This window comes from Carassius auratus, unplaced genomic scaffold (assembly GCF_003368295.1).
Source record: "Carassius auratus strain Wakin unplaced genomic scaffold, ASM336829v1 scaf_tig00048289, whole genome shotgun sequence".
Lineage (NCBI taxonomy): Eukaryota > Metazoa > Chordata > Actinopteri > Cypriniformes > Cyprinidae > Carassius > Carassius auratus.
Window position 1 is genome coordinate 1 of NW_020527069.1, and position 24,366 is coordinate 24,366.

Below are 24,366 nucleotides of genomic sequence, written 5' to 3' on the forward strand. Positions count from 1 at the left end.
TTCGTCTAGTAAAGTGCGGGCTTTGTGAAGATGATCGCACCAGAGGGGGCGTTAGTTTTCCACGAAAAAGCCTGGAATGCTTATCCATACTGTCGTACGAGTGAGTGGAAACCTTTTCATCTGTTATACACACGATCCGTCACTATCATATTATTATTGAATACAGCAATATGTAATGAGTTACATATTGGCACAGATGTCATGCATACAGTGTTTTTTTGATTGTTTCACAAAGTTCTCACAATGTGCTGTTTGGTAAAGAATTAGGCTGGAAACATACTCAGCAAGTATGCAAACGCAGACGTGATTACTCAACCAAAGCATAGAGCTAAACTGTATTGTTTGTTTTTTGATAGCTTGTCAATATAAAAGTGTTATTTTTATTTATTTTTAACAAACATTAAGTTAAATAAATGACAGAAAGAGAACTGAAGAGTCTGATGCACTAAGAACGCAGTGCTTACTTGAATTGCATTTTTGACGTATTTTGTAGCTATAGCGTTTTGCATTTATGTTCTCGAGTATGTTTCGGGCCACTTTTGTATTGGTCTGTTTTGACAGTGGAAATATGAATGGTTTATTATTTCACCTGATTATTTTTCTTCTTTATTTTTGCATGCCGCTCCATTCTCCTCAGTTGTGACTGTAAGTACGAAAACTAGCTATTTTTTATGACTGTATACTAACCTGTAGTGCATGGCCATTTACTACGAAGTGCCTGCAGTTTGCATCAATGGAAAAGTTGTTTTTAATCGAGCCAAACATTTAATTGATTCTTAGGGTATGAATTGACACAGTTACCTTAAAAAGTATTTAGATGCAATTGTAAGTGTGTGAATGAATGTTTGTATCTGCATGTCTTTATTGTTTAGTTTCAAACTTGTCTTCTTTGTTTAAATAAATGTCACAGTATGCGATAACATTGAGGCAAGTGTGACTTAAAGCCAAAAAAATAAAATATACTAAAACTGTATTCACCCTCAGGCCATCCAAGCTATAGATGAGCTTGTTTTGTGCATCAGGACAGATTTGGAGAAAATGTATCATTACAACACTTGCTCACAAGTGGATGCTCTACAGTGAATGGGTGCCGTCAGAATGAGAGTCCAAACAGCTGATAAAAACATCACAATAATCCACACCACTCCAGTCCATCAGTTAATGTCTGGAGAAGTGCAAAGCTGTATGTTTGTAAGAAATAAATCCATCAGGACCTTTTTTTACTTCAAACCAATGGTTCTGGATTAAAATATGAGCCTATAATCCATTGGAAAAAAAGTCTGAATCAGGAGAGAAATAAGCACAGCTCAAGCACTGTCTACACGTGAAACAGTCCAAAACAGCTCGAAACAAATATGTGGTTGGATTTTGATGTGAGAGAACAACAGGACACTGGAGGAAGTGTTATTATGGATTATTTTAGCTTTTCACTTCACAAGACATTAACCGATGGACTGGAGTGGTGTGGGTTATTGTGATGTTTTTATCTGCTGTTGGACTCTCATTCAACGGCACCCATTCACTTCAAATGATCCATTGGTGAGCACGTGATACAATGCTACATTTCTCCAAATCTGTTCCCATGAACAAAAAAATTCGTCTACATCTTGGATGTCTTTAGGGTGAGTAAAGTGCCTGAATATGTTTTGGGAACACTCTGTGTATTTATTTTAGTTCAGCACACCAATCATAACGCCAGTTTACGAAGAAACTGGAGTACAGCCTTTGTACTTCCTGTTTTTCTAGGAACTTGTTCCCTCCAGCATTAAAGCCAGTTTAAAAATGTGATTTGAATCGCTCTAAAGTTGCTGGACTTCAGAATATTTGCATTGCATGTGCTGTTAAACCACAGTTTAAAGTGAATTCATGCTGCTGTTTGTGATGAAACCACATTTCATGAATGTAAACATCACTGCATCTTCTCCTCAGAATGAATACATGAAAGATGACTTCATGATTAAAATTGAAACGTGGCACAAACCTGACACAGGCTCTTTAGAGAATGTGAGTGAGAAGTTTTTTTTGTTATATGATGTTCTGAATGCATCTGTAATCTCATACTCAAGCTGATTTGTGTGTTTGTTTGTGCCAAATACCAGGTACATGATCTGGATCCCACCACATGGAAGACAGTGGAGGTTGTGCATATCGATATAGCCGATCGGTCTCAGGTCGAACCTGGAGTGAGTTCACTTTACATCAGTCTAGAAATGCTCTGAACTTATTCTTTGTGCCTTTTAGTAGCAATACCCTCTTTGAATATATAGCCTACAGTCCATCCCTGCTGGTCATCCTGTGGTCAGCTTGCACTACAAAAATGAGCTATTTTACCCAACCAGTTGCAACTAATTTGCATAGCTCTGCCCTCAGCAGCAAACATTTTAAGAAGTTTTTGCATTCGAGGTTATGGTGTAGGCTAGTTGCATGTGATGTTCCTCATTTGTAAGGCCCTTTTGGATAAAATAATTGGCAGAATGACTAAACGAGTCCATTGGAATTATTTATTTAATGTTCAACCTCAGTGCTTCTGTTAATCACTCATGAATAAACACTTATCGGCTGATGCAGATAATCTTAATCTTGCAAAATCAGATTTATCCACTTAGTTTAATATTGTGTTTTATGTAATATTCTCTGCACAGAAAGTTTGAGGTCAGTATGATGTTTGTTGTTTTTGAAAGAGACTAAGTATACATTGTCAAATGAAGTGGCAGTGAAGACATTTACGATACAGTTGATTTCTATTTCAAATAAACACTGTCCTTTTGAGCTTTTTGTCAAATAATGGCAAAAAAAATTCATGTATCACAGTTCTGAAAAAATATGAAGCAGCACAAATGTTTCCAACACTGAAAATATCATAAATGTTTATGAGCAGCATATTAGAATGATTTCTGAAGATCATGTGACACTGAAGACTGGAGTAATGATGCTGAAAATACAGGTTTGCATCACAGGAATAAATTACATTTTACTCTCATTTTGCTGACCCCAAACTTTTGAACAGAAATGCTTTAACTATTTAGACATATTATCATGTCATAAAACTGTCCTGATAAAACAAACCCTTTGTTGTGTACTGTTCGTTTGCTTGTAAGCATTAGCAGATCCAAATAATTACAGTATTGATTAGGTTCTTACAAAAAAATCACAATGTCACAAATTTTTCGGCATTTAGAAGCAATGTTAACCACATTAAAAATACACTAGAAACAGCAAGTTTAGCACACTGTTTCCAGTGTGCAGTGATTTGAGTCATGCTAATCCTTATCCTGCATACTGTTTAGGCTGGCTAGTGTGTGACTTGTGATTCAGCTTTTAGCCGGTGTGTTACGTAAAACTGGATTAGGGTGACGTGTCTTTAGAGTGTGTGGACCATTGCCCTTCTAACCTGCATTACTCAAGGTTCAGTAGTTTATCAAGAATGCTTCTTCTTTTCTCTTATCTACTACGGGGAGACCTGATCCTGCTCTAAAATTTACTGAACAATCTGGTCTGTTTGAAGTTGTAGACATCACTGCTAAAATCTCAAGCTTCAAGATCAAACAAACTAGCTGCCGGTTTCGTGTACTACACTGCGCCAAACATCAGCTGCTTTGAATAAATCCAAATGCATTTCCATGTGACCTTATTCTGGCACGGTGCCAAATGCATAAATACAGCTGCGTCCGTTTGACTGGAGTCCAGCGTTGTTGTGTGCTGACTAGCAGGAGTGTGTTGTTAATTTCTCCTCTTCTCCCGCTGACCTGCTCACTGAACTATAAATAACAGTTTCTATTTGAATATATTTTAAAAAGTAATTTATTCCTGTGATGGCAAAGCTGAATAGTGTATGGTGATTTTGTCATATATAAAGGGTTAAAATAAAAAAAAAGAATGCAACTACGGTATGGTGATGTCATGAATATGTTAATTAATGCGTGCCCTCATCTAGCATCATTTAAGCCACTGTTTAAGGAGGTTTTAGCTACTTTCCATTAAAAGTAGTTGACAACAGTGATAAAATTAAATCAAAATGGACTGTTTTTGCTTTTTTGTTCCTGGTATTTGGTAATAAAAAAAAAAAATATATATATATTTTATTCATAGTTTATATTCTGAAATTACATCTATGCTGACTAAATCAAGGCAGTGTGGAGAAATATTTACCATAAAGGAAATAAAAGTGACTCAAATTGTCGTTCTCTCAGGACTATAAACTGGCAGAGGACCCAGCAATCTTTCACTCAGAGAAAACTGGCCGGGGACCTTTAGGGCCAGACTGGAAGGTGAGTGGCTCTATTTAATTAGTTTATCAGAGATTTTTACTCTCTATTAATTCAGTTCTGTATAAAGACAATGTGTGGTTTCTCCTCGAACAGAAAGAGCTCTTGGCTAAGACGGACACCCCTCGTATGTGTGCATACAAACTAGTCACCGTCAAGTTCAAGTGGTGGGGCCTTCAAACTAAAATAGAGAACTTCATCCACAAGGTAATAAACAATGCTCATTCAAGCTAGCACTTTATCATTTATTCACTCTCATGTTTTCTAAACACATATAGGGCACAAAAAGAGATATTTAGTAGACCAAAAAAGAGATGCACCAATTGCAATTTTCTCTGCATATTTTGATTTTCCTTCTAAGAACTGTATTTGACAGCAAAATCTTTTTTTTTTAATGCAAAATTTTATTTTCATAATAAAAGAAATTAATAAACATATAAATTTCCCTCAAACTGCACTTTTACAGGATTTCTTCCTCTTTTAACTCGTAAAATAAAGTGCTCTGTGACTGGAAAGAGGTAGAAATAATTAACTGGAAATTAGTTGCTGTATATAACAAAACAGATGTAATTTTTTTCCTAGCTTTATTAATTGTATTTGTCATCTTTTATATAATATTCTTACATTGTATCAAATAATTCAGTTAGAATAAAAGACACTGTAGAGTTGTTAACATTCAAATGAAATCAGTGTTAACAAACCCCATCTTTCTACTGCAGAGGAAACACAGAAGCAGCATCTGAAGTGGCTTTAGATGTATTTACACAGACTGTTTAAATGCTGAAATCTGAAAGGTGCCATTAATGCATTTACACCACAAAATTGCAAATGCATAAATAATGTTATAAGATTGTTTTAAATATTTGTTTGAACATACAAATAAGAAATGTTGGGGAAAATGCAATGATACTTTTAAATATGAAACCAAACCACCAATAGATCGCAGAAAACAACTGTATTAATAGTAGTTTTTCAGTCATTCAACCGATTCTTTCAAATGGCTGATTCATTCAGAAAAAGGCAGGTGACTCACTGTTGATATGAATGGGTCACTGAATCAATAAAAAAAAAAGTGCATTAATTTCAGTAACAAAACACAGCTGCGTTTCTCTGACACACACAACAGTTCTACTGTAACTTTGATTGGAATTATTTTCAGTGCTTGCAGAGTTTCAAAATACCTGGTAGCCAGAGATGAATTTGAACTAGCCAGAATATAAAATCTCGTACAGTAAACTGGATAGGAGTTGAAACATCAATAGAAATCATTTTCAAAACAAATATCAGCAAATATCAAAGAAGGAATTTTATTTCAGTCTTCACAGGGTATCTGCATTAATTATTTTAAATTTAAGGCTTTTTAGGACTTTGTAAGACTTACACAAATAAAATTAATGCCATATGAGTGGGGTAGCGCAATGTGTATGATGTCATATTAAAGTAAAATTACATGATTCACAAAACAAAAAGTCTTATAAATTGATAACCATCCCATTAGAAGTGCATTGAAGACCATCTCTCAGAGTGTGCGAGTGCCTTATGGGTTAAAATCGACTTGTTTGCAGAGCAAACTCAACGTGGATATTATGGATGTGAGGCCATATGTGCATTCTGAGAGAGTGAGAGATGATGCTGTACCACTCAATCCCAGTCGCACAGAAAGTTTTAAAATGACTAATCTGGATTCAACCTGCATGCTACAGTGCATACATTTGTGGGAATTGCCTGCTTTATAATCACTAAACCTGTGGGAATGTGTAGAATTACTCTTGATGCCTGCTATCCTACAGCGAAACATGGCAACTATACTCTACAAATACACAGCGTTTAAATCTAATAGTGTTCTCATTATAATGTTATGTATATGACAGTCCCAGTCATTGTTATTAATATTCTGCATTGTTGTTTGTGCTGCTCACACTGCGTGCTGTAGTAGGCCTATGATGAAGCACTTTACTCCAGCATAACTAAACCAAATACATCTTAAATGAGATAAATAGTATATACACTAATATATATATATAATATGCACAAGTGAACTTGACTGTGCTAGTCATGAAGATATAACTCTGTGGACGTATTCCATAAAAACACACTGAAACATAACATTTACTACACAGAGCCGTAGTTCACTGATAAGATACGCGAACAGCTGTTAATATTGCAAATGATTTCATAATCCTACAATGATATCGTCTGCGATTATGAACGCGATTTTGCATGGCCTGTCAGAGAACTACGGCTCTATGTAGTAAATGCTGCTCCATCTGAAAGCAGGTGATGGAGATTTACTGCTAAACATAGAACCGGCTTTACTGACTAAATGCCCATGACAATCGCGTGCTATTAATCTTGCAGCCCTATTACCCTCCTTCAAAGCCATCATGGCTGGGTATGTTCTGTGGGTGGTGTATCACGGTTTTTTGCTTTGGTTTGAATATTGTTACACCTCCATTGCTTACCTATATCATATATTATAAATATCATTGTTTTTCTACCACAGTATGCGTGTATAATTGTCTATGAGTTACTTTGTGTGTGCTTTGTGTAAATTCTGAATCAGTTTTTGGTGGCCACTTGCCACTTTCAAAAATCTGCTTGTCTAGTGCAAGCATAAACCAAGCCCTCTGGTGGTTTCCCTGCTGTTTATTTTGGCCCCACACATATTACAAATTGCACATTTTGTGTCTTCGCTCACAGTGAAGAAATCACACACCGATGACATTTTTGTTTACATGCGTATGTGAGCGTGGCTGTGATTTCAAAATGGGCCGGCTTGGAATCAGAAAGACCGGTCTGGGCGATCGTGCGGGAAATCAGCTGGCCGGTCAATCGGTGCATCTCTAGTCCAAAGTGCTCTTGTTCACACCCATGTGATGCTGACATAAAAAAAAACAAAAAAAAAACGGTTCCTTAAAGTGGTCCAAACAACATATTATATCATGTCATATTTAAAATCTCAAGGTGTGTTTTGAATTAGTTTTGAGATATTTATTTTACGTTTGTAGCAAGAGAAGAGGATCTTCACCAACTTCCACCGTCAGCTCTTCTGTTGGATTGACAGCTGGGTGGAGCTCTCCATGGAGGACATCCGCCGGATGGAGGAGGAGACGCAGCGACAGCTGGAGGAGGTGAGAAGAACATTTGCACAGGATTATGGTCCAAAGCATGTGTATTTTTCTCAATTGCATTTGTTCCCACCCTTCCTTGGCAGACCTCCTTATTCCCAGCAGTACAGATCATGAAACGCTGTTCTTTCCATGTTTTTTTTTATCCATTCATGAATGGTTTTTAAAGGTCGAAGGTGTCATTTCACTGCCTTTAGTATAATTGCTATCATTTTTTTAAATAATCGGGCTGAATTAAGTGTAAAAAATTACAGCTAATTTTGAAAATAATTACTTACTATAAATAATTGCATTAGGTTCAGGGAGTGAATTTTATTTGTCATTGTCATTCCAACTGATTCAGTAAGTTGCCAAAATTATTCAGACTAATTTTAATTCAATTATTGATTAGATTTTAGTTCCAAACAGTGATGTTTTAGGATCATTGATATACCATTATAATTTTTAATAATATTTTGAATTCAATTTTTAAAATTTCTGTTTAAACTTTAAATTTTTGTTAAGATTTCAGTAATTTTGTGTTAGTCTTTATTTAATGTCAATATAGTTGTTTTTTTATTTGAGAAATTATTTGAATTATTATTTTTTTTTTAATCAGTTATTTAATATTTAGGTATTTTAGTACTTCAAGGTAAAAACTAAAAGAAAATGATAAATTGCTGTGGCAACTAGCTGAAAAATATATATCTATGTATCTATATCTATATATATATATATATATATATATACTCTAGATAATGTTAATAATCCTGGATTAAGTCATCTTGTATAAAGATAGCTAGTGAGTTGTCCAAATGATTCAGACTAAAATAGTGTGAATGATTCATTTCCATTTGAAAATGAGAATTAGTTGAATGCAATTACTGTTGTTTTCAACTAAGCACAAGGAAATAGAAAATTGTGTTAAATCATAAAGAAAGCTTTAGTTTTATATAGTCTCTTTTCATTAAATTTAGACTACAGTTGAAATAGAAAATCAGTGAGCTATTGAGAAACCGTCTGTACATCATCAGCCTACAGTGCACATCTGAACACATTTTACAGCATAATGTGGGCGTTTATATTTGGAATAAAATGTTAGTACCTGTGATATTAGCACCAGGGGTCATTATTTGACTGTAGACGTCAGTAGTCACTGAATTTAATTTGGCTTCTGGACGTTATTGAAGGGGTTATAGATTTGAGCTATATTGGGTTTTTTCCAGCTGGTCACCATTGGCAAGCATGCTCATATTCTCTATTTTCAGTTGTGTGTTTTCGTTGAATGCGTCCCAGCTCAAGGGTATAGTATTTGGCCCAGATTCTTTCCTCTAACCAGTAAATATGACGATCCAACGGCACGCAGTCTCTCCAAACTCTGACACGGTCTGTGATCGCTTTCAGCATGCAGCCAAAGAAAACCACAAACTTCTCACTGCCTGGGAAATATCGATCAGTATATTCTCATCCAAATCCCGAAGGCGTAGTCGCTTATTAGTTTTATTCTTAAGCGATGGTTAGCCAAGACCAATAAAGTGATTCCTTAACCGTCAACTCATCAGTCACGTTACGAGTTATATCTTTCTCCTATTCATCTGGTAATTGCTTTCAGTTGTAAAGGCTGGCATTGATAAAGCAAACAGTATATGTAGTAAAACTTTATATTAAACAAACATCTTTTACACTGGTACTATCCAGTTGCCAAGCAGAAAGTATGTATTTGGACCAATATTTGACGAATTAAGTTTACTTTGGCTTTGCCGTGCTTTACAGAAATCTTCCAGGGTATATTTTTTCAAAACCTCTTTTATGGAAATGATGGTGAATATGTTTCCAGTGAGGATTATGTCAACGTTAACCCATTCAGTGCCTCCTTGCTGAGAGTAAGGGTTTGATTGGGTGAAAAGAGTCATGAATACATCATATTTCTCCCTGAAATAAAGAAAAGAGAGTCTGTTGTTCATTAATATCAATCGCTTGTAGTGTGAAGAAATAATCGTAACATTTTTCAGTAAGGCACAATTGTCCATATGAAGGTTTTAAAGTTAGTTAATTGTAATTTTATCGTAGTGATTTGTAAGTGTATTTTAATAAATGTAATTAAATTATAATTAATTAGATTATTACTTTATATATAAAAGTTTTTTATATATTTCCTTTTCTTTCTTTCTTTTTTGCATTGCAATATTGAAATCATTTTGAAAATTTAAAGATGTTTCATTATGAAAATGTCTTTCTCAAAAGCTGGGATCCTCAAAATATTGGATGAGAAAAGAATTCATAGAAAAGAATGAGTAAAAATCTGTAGTACAAAACTAAAACCACTCCAGTATTACAAAATATAGCATTAAATATGTATAAAACACTCATTCTTCTGTAGAAACATTGTCCAACAGCTACACCAGCAGGTAAAGCAGGTCTCTCTCGCCTCCCCTGAGCCCATTGAGTTTTAACAGACCAACTAAAGCGTGCCGTGAGTTTGGTGGGGGGTAATTGAGAATGAATGGGAGGAAATGACAATGCCTCCATCATGAAATGACTGGTTATGTTTGGCTGTGATTTGGTTCATGCAATTAATCCCTTGTTTTCATGCATGTTTGTAAATGAACAATATGATGGAGTTCAAGAGAAGTCTAATTTAAAAAAGTAAACAAAACACACACTTGGATATAACCACTTTGTTATTTCAAAATAAGATTGGACCTGAAAACATGTTCTGTGGGAGTTTCTAGTGAGTAATCAGCTTGGTGAAATTTAAAGTAAATCTCTGTGTCTGTGACCAGTATTTATCAAGCTTTGATGACTGATGATCTGAAAAATTCGAAAATAGTTAAATAAAATGTAAATGTAAATTTACGCATTTAGCAGACGCTTTTTTCAAAGCAACTTACAGTGCATTCAGGCTATACATTTTTACCTATCATGTGTTCCCGTGGAATCGAACCGCCAACCTTGCTCTACCAATTGAGCTAGACCTATAATAAAATAGTTAAAACTGTAGTATTAAAAAGAATAGCTTAACATAATTTCACAAATAAAATTTATTGTGTAAATCATTACTGCCTTGAGATATTTAGAAATAAATGTAAAATGCTTAAAAACACTTGATTAGATTACTACTTGGCTTTAATAAATAGAATATTGATTACATTGATTAGAGAAAGAGCTTTATTGCAGTGTTTAACTGGAATTCGTCTTTGTGTCAGGAGCTTCCAGTACAGCAAGTAGAAACATAGTGCAGGCATACCAATAATTTAAGGTAATAATTCAATGGTAAATGTAAAAATATAAAATACAGTAGTTTTTTCTTCTTTTTCTGATAAGTAATGTTTATTTAAAGCTGCAGTAGGTAACTTTTGACGCTCTAGCGGTTAATAAACAGAACTGCTTGCGTCTTGCGGAAGAACATCGTAGCCGGAACTACTTCTCTCTGTTTATGTCTATGAAGAATCACAAAGGTACTGGGTTACTCCGCCGCGGTACCCCCGAAGCAATCTAAAATAGTCCGAATATAAACACTTATTATAGGTGCACCCTAGTGATTCAGGACAAGCCAAAAACACGGTTTGGAAAATGGATTCATGGTGTACTCGCTTATTATATACATTTTTCTACATTTTGAACACAAACAAAGTTACGAATGCTCTGATTGGTTGTTTCTTACCGGGAGCGATGGAGTTTCTGCAAATGGCAATAGGACCACTGGGAGGAGCCAGAGGAGCTTGATTTTTTCACAGATTATCTGTCTCATATTCTACTGTCAGGACATAATGACAGGTTTAACAAATATGTAAAAAAATATATTTTTTACAAAAGTTACCTACAGCAGCTTTAACCAGACTTGGACATGAATTTACTAGGGGTGTAACGATACGCGTATTCGTATTGAACCGTTCGGTACGACGCTTTCGGTTCGGTACGCGGTACGCATTATGCATACCGAACGGTTCGTTGGACTAATTAATTATATTTGAAAAAAAAAAAGAGAAATATAATGATATGCGTTCAACAAGGTAGCCCAATAACCCAAACGACGTAACAGGCAACGCCCCTGACACTCCGGAAGAAGAAAAAAAAACAAACTTATATGTTTATGTTATGTTATGACTCAGTCAGGCGCTTGCTCACTCAGCCTACGCGCTGAAGGCTCGTTGCAAAATGGCCAATGCGTTTAACAGACTAGAAAAAGAAGATGACTCTCAAACATATTGTTTGAGATGCATGATTCCATCTATGAGCTGCTCGATCAGAGTTACATGAGAGCCCCTCCTTAGAACATTATTTGTAAATCCATGTTATGGTAAGTGTGCACGTGAAGTCTTTGCACACTTTCTGAAATCCACACTGTGGTAAGTTTGCACACTACACTAGTGCTCTGCATTCTTTCTAAAATCCTATATAGTGAGGGCTTCGCGCGGTTGCTTCATTGCTTCAAAAAAATAAAAAATAAAATAAACACCAGCGTGAATACTTGAAACATGTCAACTCATTTACGCCGACATCACCTTATTGTGTCAGTATCTGGGAAAAGACGAAAAAAAGGAGAAACATGCACGCAACAAACTATGCCTGCAGCATTTAGACACCAGTATTATAGCTTACAGGGAATCCAAAGTGCACCCAAACACCAGACCTGTTGGTTATTTTAGGATCTTATATTTCTGGTCTGTTAAATGCATTAGACATTTTGCAATGAGCCTTCAGCGCGTGCTGAGTGAGCGAGCGCCTTAGGGTCCGTTCACATATCGCTCCTAAAAACGCGTGGAAAACGCTAAGCACGTCTTTCTCCTCCTTTCCAAAGCGCTCGGGCAGAAGCGCTCATGAGGCGTCTGTCTTTGCTAAGCAACAATGACGTGCTCTCTCCATGAGACGCGGAAATTTCAGCAAAGGGTAAATGGATTTGCAGCTCTAAAAATCGCTTGCAGTAGCTCTGCTACTAAATTTATTTCAAAATTGCAATCCATATACAACTATAATCAGCTGTTCCTTCATCTTGGCTGAGTTTTCAACGTTGTTATGGGAAAGGATGAAGCTGATTGGTTAGTTCTTGTCACATGACCCGCGGTGCGCTTGCGGCATTCTGAAAAGTTGAGATGTTTTTGCATTTTGCTGTATCTAAAACGTACCGAACCGAACCGAACCGTGACATCAGTGTATCGTATCGAACCGAACCGTGAATTTTGTGAACCGTTACACCCCTAGAATTTACATTTGATAAAAATAAAAAATACAACTACTTTGTATCCTCATTTCAAAGCACATACACACAAATTTTTTGTTTCTGTTTTTTGAGATTCGTTCAAATATGCTTTTCATGTTCTGTTGTTGGCTATTTTGTTTCATAACATTTTCCTTCCAGCTGGTGGTCAGCAAGCGGTAAGATAGCACCTAATGGCATGTTTTGTTTCTAGATGCGTCAAAAGGGATCCGTACGAGGCACGACAGCAGCCGAAGAGTAGCCGAATTCTTTTTAGTAACACAAGGCAGGTGGAGAGACTCTGTAAGTTACAGCGGAGGAGAGTCGGCCGCTCCGTCGTGCATTCTTTCTCTCGTTCTTTTCATCCGCCGCCACCCACTAACCCATCTCTTCAGCTAACTAACTTTTCTTCTGGTGTTCTCCTCTCAGCTGACGTGTGGAGAAATGGAACCCGAATTAAAGTGTTAGTCATTTCAGACAAACTCTTGGCTGAACCGCCCAATAGCGTTCGTTCAGGCCAGAGGAAAATAGTGCCTCAACGGCGCAAATTGAATGCAGGTGTTCGCAGCTCCTTGAAAAAGCCTCATCTGCAAGTTCTAATGGTTTTAGACTCCAGTTGAAAGGTAAAAGATTATTGATTTTTAAAGCAAGTGTGGTGGCCAATGCCTGTAGCTTCCAAAAGCAGTGTTCTTCTGTCGAGTTGGTGATCTTCTATCTATCTAAATGGAGGCAGGTTGTGATGTTTACAGGAGCCATCGTTTTCTTTTCCACTGTTCTTGTCCTGAAGGGTTAGTGCATACACACATAAAATGCCATCATGTCGTTCCAAACCCTTATGACTGAATTTCTTCCATGGAGATGTTTTTAAAGTATCTCCACACTTGTTTTTCATACAGTGGCCACAGGCTATCAAGCTGTGAAAAAGCATCATAAAAATAGTTTATATGATTTATGTGCTGTATTTTAAGTCTTTTAAAACCATAAAATAGCTTTGTGTGACTGAAAAAAAAAATATATATATATATATTGTTTATTTAAATGTATATTTGCATATTCAAACATAGATGTGCAAAGGAGATTTGACTGCCACTGTTGAAGGAAATGTTTCAGACAATAAGTTTTTCATCACATAAAAGGTATCATTTGATTTTATATGACTTGTAATGTAGTGCACAAGTTGTACTACTGTTGGACTACTATTATTGAGATTTTTCAGAGCTTGACAGCCATGATATACTTTCAAACAAGCATCTTGTACTTTCTGAACCTCTCTTTAGTTTTACACAGAAGAAAGAAACTCGTGCAGATTTGGAAGGATGACAAAACTTGAATTTCTGAGAGAAATATACCTTTATTTTCACATTGGTCATGTGGTTTCTGATGAGTTTCTCAAATCTTATGTTGATTTTGCAGCATCTCTGTAAGGCACTTATGAAGTTCATTTTATAGACTTCCTTCTGGAGAGAGAAATTCAGTGTCTTTTGAGAGTCAGAACGGCACACAGCCGCTTCATATTTGTGTTTTTCTCCCTCCCTCTGCGTTTGGCTCTGCCTGAAAACGATCTGGAAGAGATGAAGTTCTCCTCGGCCGCTCTTTCCAAGCATCTCTGCCCAATCTTTTTTTTTTTTTTTTTTCTCATCTCTCTTCATCGCCCCATTTCTGCTTCTCTGCACTGTATTCTTGGTTTCTAATCACAGTTTTTTGTGTTTGTTGATTTTTCCAGAGTGTGTTTGTACTCGGCGCATGTGAGCGTGTTTCTGCTCTCTTTGATTTGTGTGTGCATTTGTACACGTGTAAGTGTTTAAAAAAAAAAAACGCCTGCAGTGTCTTGATTGAATTCACACGGCGTCCTAACCAGGCACGATGAAAACTTGATGCTGCAGTGATGTGACAATCATGGCAGATCACAACTAATTAAAGACACTATTTCTGTTAGTCGCACTTGGTGTTATTGATTCAAACAAACCTTTATCCTACATATTAAAGTTTTGTATGTAAATCAGCACACATTGTTTGTGCTACAGATGAATGAATCTGAATAATCAGTGAATAATTCCTTGAATCATGCATCTTGTTTCTAAGTGATCAGGCTTACAATTTTCATATTGTAGATGTTAATACAATTGAAAGAAAATCCAACAAACTATCTAGAGATGCGAGTTTGCTCTCTTTTGACTCGAGTCTGTAAGAAACCACCTACAAATGAACCAAAAAATGTAATACCCTTAGTTAAAGCCTTAGTTATTTTAGTTTTATTTATATATTATTTATTTATTTTTTAATTAGACTTGACTTTTTTTTTGTCAGTTTTAGTAATTTGATTTACTTATTTTTTATTTCAGTCTTAGTTTTATTAATACTTATTTTAAATACTAGTACTTTAAATAGTACTTAGTACACTAATTTAGTACTTATTTTATTTCAGATTGTTGCAAAGGCAATAATTTGGTAACGCTTTACAATAATGTTTAATTTGCTAATGTAACTTAACTACACTAGTAATTATGATCAAACAATAAACAGTACTTAGATTGAAAAAAATATATATATATTTATTTTATTTCTCCACACACACTACTAAAAGTTTGGGATCAGTAAGACTTTTTAAAGAAGTCTATTCTGCTCATGAAGGCTGTATTTATTTGATCAAAAATACAGCAAAAAAAAAAAAAAAAACTTGCTAAAAAAATAATGGTTTCTATTTTAATATCTTTTAAAATATAATTTATTTCTGTGATTTCAAGTCTGAATTTCCATCAGCCATTACTCCAGTATAAAGTGTCACATCCTTAAGAAATCATTCTAATATGCAGATTTATTAGTAGAATTATCATTGTTGGCTAAAGTACTTTTTTCAGGATTCTTTGATGAATAAAAAGTAAAAAAAAAAGCATTTTTTTTATTTGTAATTATTTTCAAACAATATAAATATTTGCATAAACTTCTTAACAATTTAACACATCCTTGCTGAATAAAAGTTTTAATTACTTTAAAAGAATAAAGAAAGATAGAATACATTTACTGACTCCAAACTATTGAACGGTACTGTATATTTTGAGAGCTGTATATTTTCCATTTTAAATAAATGCTTTTCCTTTTAGCTATTTATTCATCGAAGAATCCTGAAAAAAAATTATAACAGGTTCCAAAAAAATATTAAACAGCACAACAGTTTCCAGCACTGATAATAAATCAGTATATTATTCTGATTTCTGAAGGATCATGTGACACTGAAGACTGGAGGAATGATGCTGAAAATACAGCTGCGCATCACAGGAACAAATTAGATTTAAATGTATATTAAAATATATATATATTTTTTTTACGTCATGATAATATTTTACAGCATTACATTTCTTCCTGTATTTTTGATCAAATAAATGCAAATGAGCAGAAGAAACTTCTATGAATCAATGTAACCATTTAAAACCAAGCAACCAACTAAATGCACAAAAACTTAAATTAGCATTATAGAGATCGTCACATGATAGACCACTTCATCATTTCATCCCTGGTTAGGACCGAAGGCTGGAATGAATCGTCTGGCTTCAAACATGCATTGAAGTATTGTATTGTATTGTATTGTATTTATTCTGTGTTATTAACAGTCACTGTTTTCTTCTCCCGTTCTCGTAGCTTCGTAATACTGGTCAGGTTCGAGGCACCAGTGCTGCTCACGAACAATAAGGCTGAACTTCAAGAATCCAACCACGACGACACTTGACGAAAGACATCACCGCATCCAACCAAACCGGCCAGTGGTGGCGCCGTCCTCCTCCACCAGACCGCAGAATGACCCCGTGATCAGTAGTACTGTTCTCACACACCTGCCGACAAGGTGGACACACTTTCACGCTCAACCTGTTTTTAGATTCAGGCAGGTTGATCCAGTGAACTTCCCACTTTGTTAAAAATATCTTGAGTTTTACTGTATTGGTTGTGTTGTTCGATTTCATTTTGGCAGGCATTGGACCAATTCTTTGTGTTTTAGTTTGGTTTTATCTGTTTGTAATGGTTCAGATCTTTATTTTTCTTGTTTGTGTTTAGTCTCTCCCCCCCGCCCAGAATCACTTCTTTTGATTCTTTTAAATTCCTAATCATGTTTTTAATTAGTAGATTTTTATTTCGCATCAGCGTAGTCCTGCCTACCATGTCTAGTTTTTCTAGGTAAAATGTGTGATGCTACTGCACGGCATGCACATTTGTGCAAAAACACACGTCCACCTCGCAAAACCTTTTCCACGGGTGGCTTTTGCATGAGCTCAGGCATCTAATCGGCTGTTTTTGAGAGGGTCTTCATGTTCTCAAGACACTTTGCGTGATGTAACCCCTCAGGACTCTTCAGGTTCTCCTCACCAAAATCCAAACTAGTTACTGGAGCAAATCACCGGCGCTGCCGCTGCTGCTTTTTCTTACTTGCTTTAGGACAGTCAAAGTGCTTTTATATCGCTAATCTACCTGCAACGCCCTCAGGGTTCCCACAGTCTTGGAAAATCCTGGAGATGTCAGGGAAAAATTGTGATTTCCAGGCCTGCAAAAGTCTGTTCATTACAAGTTTACTAACAGAAAATAATTCCCCTAAATAATTATAATTAAAATTTAAAATAAATAGTCTCTAATCGCTATTTCAGTAATGCAGTTGCAATGCACGTGAACCGTGTTGACATTTAAAAGCTGAAGTGTGATGATTCTTGATCTTGCTATTATTTAATCTAAAATTAAATAATAAAAAAATGTCATTTCTGAGGTGTAACTACTTTTCCAGGTGGATGGATCTGTTTACTGACGTGCAAACAGCAGTGACTCCTGTCTGGTATCCTTGCGCATATTATGCAAATGTTGCTGCGGTTGTCATGACAACAGATTTAAATTCGGTGTCACACAGGCACAGTCAGGAAGAGATTCTAGTGCACAAGTCTCATGGTTTTAGTGTGTACTTGACTTGCATTTTTGAATGCATTAACGTAACGGCATTTTTTGCCTGACAAACCTAAAATTCCTACGATCAACATGCTGTACCCAAAAGATTTCTTTAATTAAATCATAAGGTATAAATTCATATATTTATATAGTGTATTTTGCAGTCTCTGCAAAATGATTGATCAGAACGTGTGGGAACCCGGAGCTCTGCACATGAATGTGTGCGTAGATGCTTTAACAGACGCTTAGGACAAAGAGGAGAACTTTGTAAATGCATTGTAAAGAGCTTGATATCTGTATAACGTACCAGGTCAGAGTATTGGGATGTGCAGGTAGAATAATTCTACTTCCTGTCTTCCTCGTCTCTGGCCGTCCTGCACCAGCTCAGATCATCCAGCCTAACAAAAAGTGTCTCTGCTGTCTGCGCTTGACCTGCGCAGTGCAGGGCTGTTTTATCTCCTCCTTTATTAGTAACAGGTTTTTAACGTGTACGGTTCTCTGTCCAGAGCGACAGACAGATTGGGATTTTCATCATATATTGTAGTCAGTGCATTAGTTTTAATAGTCAGGCTTTCATGGACAGCTGATGGCCAGAGTTAGTGCCTGATGTCTGCGATGAAACTGCGATCCTGTAGCACTGATTGTCTAGTTAGAATTGCACATTTGTGATAGTTTTCAAGCCTGAATGTGGCATACAGCACGTTTCTTCTAGGTTTGCGTGTTTTGTTTCTTAACGTCCCTCTCATTTCAAGGTCCACGAATGTTCACGCTATCATGCAACCCGTCAGGTTCGGCCTCAGCGGCACATTTATGGCAATCAAGAAGACGTTTTCACTTACCTGTGTTCCTCTTCTCATAGATCCAGCTTGGAGGAAGTCAGGTTTTGATATTTTTTCATATGTTCTCTAGATCATAATTGAGGAATCAGTGCACTGACGTCTTTTCAGACATACTGTCTCCAGTCTCACGGATCGGGTGGTTTACTTTTGTACATGGCTTTTAGGCTAGCGGGGACTGGCAAGGGTTTTAGATATAATGAATGAATCATATTGTAATCAAAGCATAGCTGCGCACTTGGAGAATCTACTGTTTTTTCTTTTATTTTTCTTGGGGAATTACACAATGCTGTTTTACTGTTTTGTTTTTTTCTCTCTGATTGTTTGTTTGAAAATCGGGAAATATCAGTGAATGTAAAATGGTGTGCTTTTTTTTTTTTTTCAATTTTTTTTTCTTTCAGCTCTTTTTCTTGAATTGGTTATAAAGTTAACAATTAACAGTATATCTAATAAATTTCGAGTCATGCTTGGTCTTTTATTTTTATTGTGGTTTTCCATGCTTTAATGTCTTGCCTTTAGATACAAGTCACACAAATCCTGAAAGCATCAGGTAATTTTAAAATTAAAGTATTTAGATCAGGAAAATAATTTAAATCAATATGGTACATATATATTAAGGATTTAATATTCTAATGCAGTAATAATAAAGGTGTTAGGACCTTAAACGCTTCATTTTTATTTCTGCAGCTGTAATTTGTGCCCACAGAAACATGTTTGATGTAAATTTCTCCTAGTTTTCATCAGTGTTGTTCCTGACAACAGCACTAGATGGCACTGTTCCGCTTTGCAAAAGAAACTGGTAACGATTTCTTATAAAGACCAAAGGGACCTACAAAATAAGTCTTATGGCTTTCCATTTATTATCCTTTTATTAGTTTAATTTCTTCAGTCATAGCTATCAATAAATGGCCACTTATATATATAACCATAAAACCATTCAGTGATCTTAAGGTCGAATCATTCCATAGTGGGTTTGCAGGACATAGTCTAGTTTGCAGTATAAGGGTTTTATTTCCACATTTTCGTAATCATTATACATTCATAAGCTTTTTTTGTAAAGATAAATAATTTGACCCATGCTGCAGAAGTGAGTTCTAAAAATACATCTCAATCACTGGTTATTTACAGGAAATTAACCCTGAAGACACATTCATTATCTCTGGCTGCCATTCATCACAGCTTGAAAATGAAGCTTGTTTTATGCATCTGCTAATTTACTAATTAACTGCTGCATATTTACTACAGTATCTGTGTATACAGGAATATAGCTGTTTTACATATGAAGGATTTGGAAATGATTTAAGATTTACACTGATTTATGTTTGTTTCATATTTAATTTGAATGTAATGTATAAAACAATGTAGCTGTATGTAATTGAGAGGTCTGGTATTTCACACAATAATTAAATACCATCGAGCACTGATGCATATTTCTTGGATAATTTATGTAGTTTTGATAATTTGTAAATTGTGGGGAGAAAATTAATTCCAATGTAATTAATCTAATGTTTTATATGTACACATTTTTTTATCCATTTATAAAAAAAATATTTAAATCTTAAATGATATTCTTTATTAGCTATTGAATACCTATAGGCACCCAAATCGTAAAGTAATCTAGCTCTACTTGTAAAATAGAGTATCACTGAAGATTGAGACATTGAAGTGCTCTACTTGTTTTAGTAGTTATCCATTTTATTGTATATAAATAGGTTATAAACATCTCTTTTAGACTTCCTTAAGTGAATCCCCGCCCCTTGAGCGTTAGACCCCGCCCTCACCCACTAGGCCCCGCCCCCTGCGCATGTGTGCCTGTGTGGGCATTGGTGAGAAATCAGCGCTGGAACAGATGAGGGAATGTCAAACTTGTTGCCGATTCCCGCGGCTCGACGCATCCGAGTCAAGGATAAATGAGAAAACCTTTCTGGAGCCAGAAGTATTTGATGGAACAGCGCGGATCTCATGGACAGCATAAAAGAAAATACTGGTTAAATTTTGCGCTGAATACATTTCATACTGTGACAACAAAAGGGATCCTGGGCTCTCCAGTTCCTAACAGCGCGCGCACCCACCGCGGTGCATTGAGTCTTCTCACAGGACCGAGCGCACGCACGCGCGACGTTCTCCTCAAAGGACCGTCGAATTAATGCATTTATCTACTCTTTTTGAATTCATGTAAGTGTTTTTTTAATATAGAATAATTATCAGTCGGGATCGATAGAATTGCATTGGTGATGTGAACATGGGACATGTGCTTCGCGCGCTGGTTTGCACTACTCTGGATTTGTGTTGAACGACTTGGGGACGTTACGCATCGAATAAAGATGTAAACGAGGAGTGTTTTTTAAGATGTGCATTTTACAGGGTCGTTGCTCTAAGGATATACAAAGAGGAGTTCGCGTTTTTACGCTAATGCTGGAATTGAGGTACTTCCAATTGTCATCTGATCTCTTACTTTCGCATAATTAAATATTTATCAGTAATCACATGCATGTGAAACGTAAATGGTTTTTTTTAATCATGATGTTATTTAAAATATATAATACTTGTATTTTTAAATCGGCGGCTTGCATGTGCCCTGGAGACAAAAAATAAAATAAATACAAAACTGAAAGTACAAAAAAAAAATGTATTTAATTGTCTTTTTTTATTTGCAGTGACAAACTAACAAAAGGAATTTAAATCCAGTGGACTGAAAATGAACTCTAATTATAACAGTGCTGGATTTCATATGAAAGGGCCGTCTGTAGCTGTGGAGCCGATGATGGGTCCACTAAATGAATCCCCCATACAGGGACTCAACTTTGTCTCAAATAGAGACCAGTATGGATTCCAGACTCATGGCCATGGGGATATGCTCGCTATGGGAGTTCAGCCACAACATCAACTCCACATGCAAGGACCGTTCAACCATCAACCTCCTAACCACGACCAGCATTCACATCTGTACCAGGACAACGTCCCCGCTTGCCTGCATGGGGACAGACACATGGGCTTCAATAACAACAACGCAGGTCACCCGCATATGTTTGAAGGAGGATTCGGTCAGCAGCTTGCAGAGGTGCAGTCGCGAGAATGCATTTCACAGCAGCAGCAGCAACAGAGAATGGCCACTATGCCTGAGTTTCAACCGCACGGCCATCCTAACGGTAACCACGCCGTTCCAGCACCATGTCTTCCACTAGACCAGTCACCAAACCGCGCCGCGTCTTTCCAAGGCCTGCCATCCTCATCCCCTGAAACCCACAGACTTGAACATTACAGGCTTTTCCCACAAGGCAGGATGGGGGGATCAGAGCACTGTTTTCCCTGTGATCCTCTGACGGGGAATTTTGATATGACAGGATTCTCCACCGCGGACTCTTCAGAGCACAAACTGCCCTATTGTGAAACGGGGAACCAAGTGGTCGGGGGTCATTTTTCCACTTGTAATCGAAGTGGTTCCCGAGGGCCCATGTTGGGCGGCTCTAAAGTCGACCAGCAGCTACCTCAGCAAAATGTGTTTTCAGACCGATTCGGGAACCGGGGGAAAATGGATCCGGGGGTTAACGCTAGACACCACCTCATGCCGCAGCAAAGGCCGGGACCTGTTGCAAGGCAGAACCCCAGTTCTCCTGCCCTTCCGCGGTTTTATCACACTCCGGACTATGTAGCAAACAATACGGACGTTCAAGGTGGTGGTCCGATGGTCCACGTTCAACACGGCCACCTGGACCGGCCCATACATAGACTGAACAATCATAACATGCATCCCTTCGGGGAACCGGTGTTTGATGTCCCCCAGCTAGCCCCTCAGCCCCCACATCACCCTCACCTCAGCTCACTTCCTTATTTGAATATGGCAAAAAGACCACGGTTTGATCTCCCGAACGGCTCTGCTGGAGAGAGCTGCAGCCCCCTAAGCAACAACTTACATAATCGGCCCAATCTTGAAAACCACCTCTCCCCCTCGGCTTTCCCATCTCCTATGGGGGACTTTACATCTCATGTGACTGATGGGTTTCCATCAGGCCCTGTACCCTTGAGCTCTGGTCCACAGCAACAACAACAGCAGCGGCAACAGAACGCGGCGATGATGATCAAACAAATGGCATCGAGGAGCCAGCAGCAGAGAATGAGACAACCCGACCTGCAACAGTTAAGTCTCCACGGGGACGTCACATCAAACGGCATGGTCTGCCGAGGCCCTCTGGGTAGTGTTTCACAGTCCAATTTCGAGAAGAAGCATAATTTTCATGGAAACTTTGACAGCCCCCACCTACCTCAAGAAAACTCATGGTTTCCTGAGCCGCAGCAGCATTGTAGAGAAACAAACGCGCATGCCTTGGAGCAGGCAGAGAATGGACACAACATTATTTTTAGGCAAGGCGTCACAAGCATGGACATGCAGTCTTTGAATTCTCCGGGAGCGCATCATCCATTCGAAAATAATGTCAGCAATCCTCTGCAGATGCAGTCTCCCGATGAGAGCAACATGCAGTCAGGCGCACCCACAGACAGGAGGCCGGCTGAATTCGGAGGAATGGCGATGAGGAGGCAGCACAGCTTCCCTCCTGGAGGGCCGAGTCAACAGGGAGCCCCCCAGAGCAATCCTCCAGGATTTAGCTCCTCTCCAGGGAACTACCCCCCCCATCCCGAGTACCTCTCCAGCCAGCACCTGTCAGTCAATAAGCTTGGGGCCCTCTCTTTGGGGAATTTGAACAAAGCCAGTACAAAAGACAGTGTGTTTGGCCAAAGCTGTCTGGCAGCTCTCTCCACGGCCTGCCAGAATATGATCGCCAGCCTTGGGGCCCCGAACCTCAATGTGACTTTTAATAAGAAAAGTCAAAATGAGGCCAAACGCAAAGCAGGTCAGGTTGAGCAGGACATAAATAGCAGTGGCAGTAGCGGCCCAGGGGCAGAGTATTTCCAGAGCAACGCTTCTCAGAATAGTCAAACGCCTTGCTCTGGGAATAACAACAATATGACGGCAGGTCAAAGTGGTACAGGCCAGATGGCGAAAAGGGAAGCAAGCACCCTTTCCCCGAATGACAACATGGAGTCTGGATGCGAGGGGAAAATGGCAACAAGCAACGGCAAGGGAAGGGGGAAGAAGAGACGCGACAGCGGGCACATCAGTCCTGGAAACTTCTCTCCTCCGTGCGGTGGTAACCCCGTCGTCAGTCCGAGTCAACAGGGTTCTGCTTTAAATGTTGGAATGGAGGGCCGAGGTAAGACCCCGGAGAGGTCCCTGGTCTCCCCTTCTTTTGGAAAGCCTGACCTCACCACCTCGATGGACAGTGGAATTCAAAGCGTGGGCAAGTCTGATGGCGTTTCGCCGTGCATGGATTATTTAGACGAAGCCAGCCCCAACTACAGCACAGAGGACCCGAGGCCTTGCAGAGCTGGCATGAAGTGTAATTCTGAAAACAGGGCTGGCTACAGTGACAATCCGTGCATGGAACAGGTGCGGACACCATTGAGCAACACAGGCCAGGATGAGGTTCATCCTCTGGAGATTTTGCAGGCTCAGATTCAGCTGCAAAGACAGCAGTTCAGCATCTCCGAGGACCAGCCGATGGGAGGGAAGACGAGCAAAAAGGCCGACTGCCAGGCCGGTCTGAATGGAGAGTGCGCCCTGGCCAGTTCTAGCCCGGTCGCAGGCAAGGGATCTGTGAATACCATTGACCTTGACTCTCTCATGACAGAGCAGCATGCCACCTGGTATGTCCCAGGCAACAAGACTCTGATAGAGGACTCCAGTAATGACAAGTGCCTGGGATACTGGGATCGAGCACGGGGCCAGAGTGACAACAAAGAAGGTAAACTTCATTGACTTGCAGCGAGAGCATGATGAATTGGTGTTTTTATGGACTGTTGAGTTTACTTTGATGGCTTAATGGTTGAATAATGAACAACCCAAGGTAGCTTAACCTCAGGCACAGGGACACATTTACAACTAATCTGTCACCCAGAAGTGAGCTTTAATTAGCACACTTAAAAACACTTAGTCTTGAGCTGGCAGAAAACAAGATGCAAAATAATAATTAACTCATTGACAG

The 24,366-nt window shown here is 38.1% G+C and overlaps 2 protein-coding genes across 2 annotated transcripts; both read left to right on the forward strand.

Annotated features, from left to right (window-relative positions):
* Window positions 1–12: 12 nt before the first annotated feature.
* LOC113089014 (phosphatidylinositol transfer protein beta isoform-like) lies at window positions 13–18,854 on the forward strand (the record flags this gene model as incomplete). The annotated part of the gene is made up of 8 exons (XM_026255914.1): window positions 13–100; window positions 638–645; window positions 1,930–2,004; window positions 2,100–2,183; window positions 4,191–4,268; window positions 4,362–4,472; window positions 7,274–7,396; window positions 16,206–18,854. Coding segments are annotated over 8 exons (618 nt in total), but the record flags the coding sequence as incomplete, so codon positions are not given.
* A 1,301-nt stretch (window positions 18,855–20,155) lies between these two features.
* LOC113089015 (transcriptional activator MN1-like) lies at window positions 20,156–24,140 on the forward strand. The gene is made up of 3 exons (XM_026255915.1): window positions 20,156–20,500; window positions 20,690–20,751; window positions 20,983–24,140. Exon 3 carries the CDS (start codon window positions 21,024–21,026, stop codon window positions 24,138–24,140), a length of 3,117 nt encoding a protein of 1,038 aa, XP_026111700.1. The 5' UTR covers window positions 20,156–20,500; window positions 20,690–20,751; window positions 20,983–21,023.
* The last annotated feature ends 226 nt before the right edge of the window (window positions 24,141–24,366 follow it).